Source organism: Colobus angolensis, unplaced genomic scaffold, assembly GCF_000951035.1.
Source record: "Colobus angolensis palliatus isolate OR3802 unplaced genomic scaffold, Cang.pa_1.0 Scaffold45, whole genome shotgun sequence".
NCBI classification, from domain to species: domain Eukaryota; kingdom Metazoa; phylum Chordata; class Mammalia; order Primates; family Cercopithecidae; genus Colobus; species Colobus angolensis.
This window is the reverse complement of record NW_012117932.1, coordinates 838,981-843,281: the sequence shown is the minus strand read 5'-3', so window position 1 is coordinate 843,281 and position 4,301 is coordinate 838,981. Positions and strand designations below refer to the sequence as shown.

General features: G+C 38.9%; 1 protein-coding gene across 1 annotated transcript in view; it reads left to right on the top strand.

The window, feature by feature from the left end:
• The first annotated feature begins 6 nt into the window (after positions 1 to 6).
• MIB1 (mindbomb E3 ubiquitin protein ligase 1) overlaps positions 7 to 4,301 on the top strand; it is a 144,590-nt gene continuing 140,295 nt past the window's right edge. The window contains exon 1 of the mRNA XM_011957771.1: positions 7 to 259. Within this exon, the coding sequence (XP_011813161.1) occupies positions 31 to 259 (229 nt within the window). The 5' untranslated portion in view covers positions 7 to 30. The remainder of the gene's footprint in view (positions 260 to 4,301) is intronic.

The window sequence follows — 4,301 nt, the reverse complement described above, 5'->3', positions numbered from 1 at the left end:
GCAGCGGCGGAGCCCACCGCCCGGGCCCCGATGAGTAACTCCCGGAATAACCGGGTGATGGTGGAAGGGGTTGGCGCTCGGGTAGTGCGCGGCCCGGACTGGAAGTGGGGGAAGCAGGACGGCGGCGAGGGCCATGTGGGCACCGTCCGGAGCTTCGAGAGCCCCGAGGAGGTGGTGGTAGTGTGGGACAACGGCACCGCTGCCAACTACCGCTGCTCCGGGGCTTACGACCTCCGCATCCTGGACAGTGCGCCCACCGGTAAGCTGCGGCCACCTGGCCCGGGCCTGCGCGTGCGGGGGGAAGGGGCGAGCTGCGGTGGACGTCGGTGGCGCGGGGAGAGGTCTGCGGTGGGACATCTGGTGGGCAGCGCCCGGCTGGAGTGAGCGGAAAGGGAAAGCGCCAAGGGAATTCTAGGTTCAGAACGGGTGAACAAAAACTTACAGAAAAGACCCCCTACCCCCAAGGGAAATGATGGCAGCACCAACACCGGGATGCTTTCAAGCCTGGAAAACACAAAGCACCGGGAAGAGAACAGACACAGCTCCCCCAACCCGACTCCTCCTCTTGGGAAGGAGTCTGGAGAGGCCTATCTAATAAGCCATTGAAATTAATCAGCCACCAAGTGATAACTGTCTGAAGGGAGGCTTGCCTTGCCATATGGTGCTCAGTTGACCGTTTACAATTGCCGAGGGGCCGTTGATACCTCGGATTTGTGGAGATGCTTTTTTTCTTACCTCCTGTGACACAGAATGACTTGGAGTTCAGTAGCTAAATGTTACTTGGGACTCTGTGGAATGATTTTTCATCCATATTGTTCTATTTTATATCTTTATATCAATAGAGGGAAAAACAGCTTGAGCTCTTGAACCATTTCTTTGTGTTAAATACTTTTTCAAAGTGGCAGATCGGCATAGGGGACACCTGATTCTATTTTTTGTTACACTAACATCCGTCTCAGTAAGGTGATGTCAGAATCTTACCCATTCACCTAGCAGTGAGTCAGGATCCTTGATTAGTGAATCTTGATTAGTGACTTTTAGGGGTCTGTTATTGATGCTAGTGTTTCTAAATGATTAAACCAAAGGCTTGCTTTCACAAAATAAATTTCAAATTCATTTTCATATAGGTTCATCTTTGATATTATTTATCCTTGATTCTGTAGAAAATAGTTCACATTTAAAATTGGGTACTTTTCAGTATTCCTAAATGAGCTGCTTCTAAGAAATTGAGTTTGGCAAGGCCTTACAAATCTTGGAATGGGCTCATAGTTATTATTAGTAGCAATAAAGAACTTAACACAAGCCAACTCAATTTTTGAACAGCTAATTCAACAAATTGTGTTCCTTAGCTAGCTTTTTAAAAACAGTTATTAAAAAAAAATTTTTTTTAAAGCGACAGTTGTCTCGCTTTATTTCTCGGGCTGGTCTTGAACTCCTGACCTCAAGCAGCCCTCCCATCTCAGCCTCCCAAAGCATTACAGGAGTCAGCCACAAGGTCAGGCTTTAGATAGCTTTCTGAATATTAAAAAGAGTATATGTACATGACTAGAAGAAAATGAAAAGATTCAATAGCCCAAAAAGGGGAAGCCATTGTTATCAGTTTTTTGTGTAGTCTTACAGAATACTCTATTGCATGGCAAGCATGTGTGTGACTATACTATAAATCTAATCCGCTTTTAAGCACAAATGATAACTATATTCACTCCTCTGCACTTTTGTTTCTTTCACTAAATTATATTGGTGATTGTTCCATTGTTTCATGGCTGCATAGTATTTCAGTTGATTGGATACGGTGATTTATCTAACCAGAAGTTTATCGATGGGCGTTTTATTATTTCATGTTTTCTTTACAGTGATGCAGTGAATAAGTCCTTGCACATATATCCTTATGCATATGTGCTGAGTATTTCTGAAGAAGTGGAATTGCTGTATCAAAACATTGCACATATTTAACATTTTGATAGATATTGACTAATTGCTTTTTGAAGACGTTTTATGAGTTGACACTGCCAGCAACAGTGTTTGAAGCCTAATTTCTGCCTACTCTTTTTTTTTTTTTTTTTTTGAGACAGGGTTTTGTTTTGCCACCTGCAGCCTTGAAGTTTTGTTGTCATGCTAGCTCAAACTATAGTCTGACCACAACCCGTATTTGGAGGAATTCTTGGTATCGGTAATTGTAGCTTTATGAGGAAATTTAAATATTTAGGGTAAAGTGTAACAGATTTTTTACTACAGTAATTTTTGAAGGGATAGTAATGTTATCTATATGTTTGTAGTATGGGATGTATCTATCATGTTAATAGTTTTATTATCTTAGTATAAAAGTAGATTTTTTCAGAAGTAACTTTTAGAATCTTAGTTTAATAAGATAATTTTATATATTAATTTGTTATATGTAGTGATTTATCCTGTTCATCTAATCTTTTAATAAACCTTTTAAGAGCAGGATGGACACAGGACAGCCAACCTTCATATGAAATACTTGTTGAAATATATTTTAATTTCTATGGTTTAAATTCTTCAGGTTTTTTTTTTTTTTAAGAATTGAACAAAATTGTAAGCTCCTGGCTCTTATTTTGCCCCAGTACTATAATACTGCTTTCAGTGTTTTTTTTTCTTCAAAATATTTAATAATCAGTGTTCATTGACATTTTGTTACATTCTATAAGATTTACTCACTATTTATTAAGTACTTGATATTTGTTTGCATAAAATTAACATTTTAAAAATTAACTTTTGTTTTTGAAACAATTGTAGTCTTCCAGAAAAATTACAAAACTAGTAAGAGTTCCCTTTTGCCCTTTACCCACCTTCTTCAGCTGTTAATATCTTAGCAAGTACAATGATCAAAACTAGAAAATTAACACTAATACGGTAATACTATATTAACTAATCTATACACCTTATTCAAATTTCATTTATTCAAATTATATGTAGTGGTTATTATTAGTGTCCTACTAATATTCTTTTTCTGATCCAAGATCACACGTTGCATTTAGTGGTCTCTTCCAATCTGGGCGAGTTCTTCAGTCTTTAGTCAGTGTCAAGGTAATGAAAAACAATCTTGTTATCTCTCAAATTGGGTATTTCTGCTGCTTTTTCATGATTAAATTCAGATTATGTATTTTCGGCAAGAATATCATAGAAATGATGTTTTACCCTCATTAGTGCATGATACCAGGAGGTACATGGTATCCATATGTCTCATTAATGACAATGTTAACTCGGCTAAGTCACCAGAAATTTTACCAACTGTTGCTTTGGTACCAGCAATGTGATGCCAATATGAAAAAGATAACTTGTATCTTACGTATTATTGTGAAAATACTTTTGACCTCATGAAGCCCTTCAAAGGGTCTTGAGGATTTCCCTAGTGGTTGAAGAACAACACTCTGAAAGTCACTGTCCTGGAGAGAATCTCTGTTTGAGCACATAGAGGCTTGTATAAGAATGTTCACAGCAGTTACTGTGGTTTTGAGATAAATAAAGTAAAATTTAAAAAAGAATGTTCACAGCAGTGTTGCGTGTAAAAACAGAAAATTGGAAACAACTTAAATGTACATTAACAGGAGAATGGATAAATTGTATGAATTTATATAGTACAGTACTGTATAGAAGAGAATGTTAAGCAAATAAAGTAAGTTGCAAAAGAAAACCTATGGTATGTTAAAGTGCGGAACAAAACTATTTTAGGGTAGGGTTTTGCAACCTTGGCACTATTGACATTTTGAATTGGATAGGATAATTTTTTGTTATAGGAATGTCCTGTGCATTGTAGGCAGGCATCCCTGGCCTCTACCCATTAGATGCAGTAGCACCCCACCTCCTTGTGGCAACCCACAATATCTCCAGACATTGCCAGATGTCACCTGGTGGGAACACATTGCGCCCAATTGAGACTCATTGGTTTAGGGATATGTACATGTGTGGTAAAAGTGTGCCACATAAAGTTAATGATAAATACTAAATTCAAGGGAGTGGACCTCCTTATGGTGAAGGGAGTGGAGAGCACAATTTGGTAGAAGTACACCAGGGGCTTTTAAGTATTTTGGTAATGTTCTGGGATTAAACCTACCCCGTGGTGAGTGCATAGGTGTTATACACTCATACACAGAGTTTTATTTTTTTTTGAGACAGTCTCCCTCTGTGGTCCAGGCTGGAATGTATTTTTTTGTAGAGACAGGGTCCTGCCATGTTGCCCTGGTTGGTCTTGAACTTATGAGGTCAAGTGATCCACCTGCCTTGGCCTTCCAAAGTGCTGGGATTACAGTTGTGAGCCATTGTGCCCGGCCTTTTTTTTT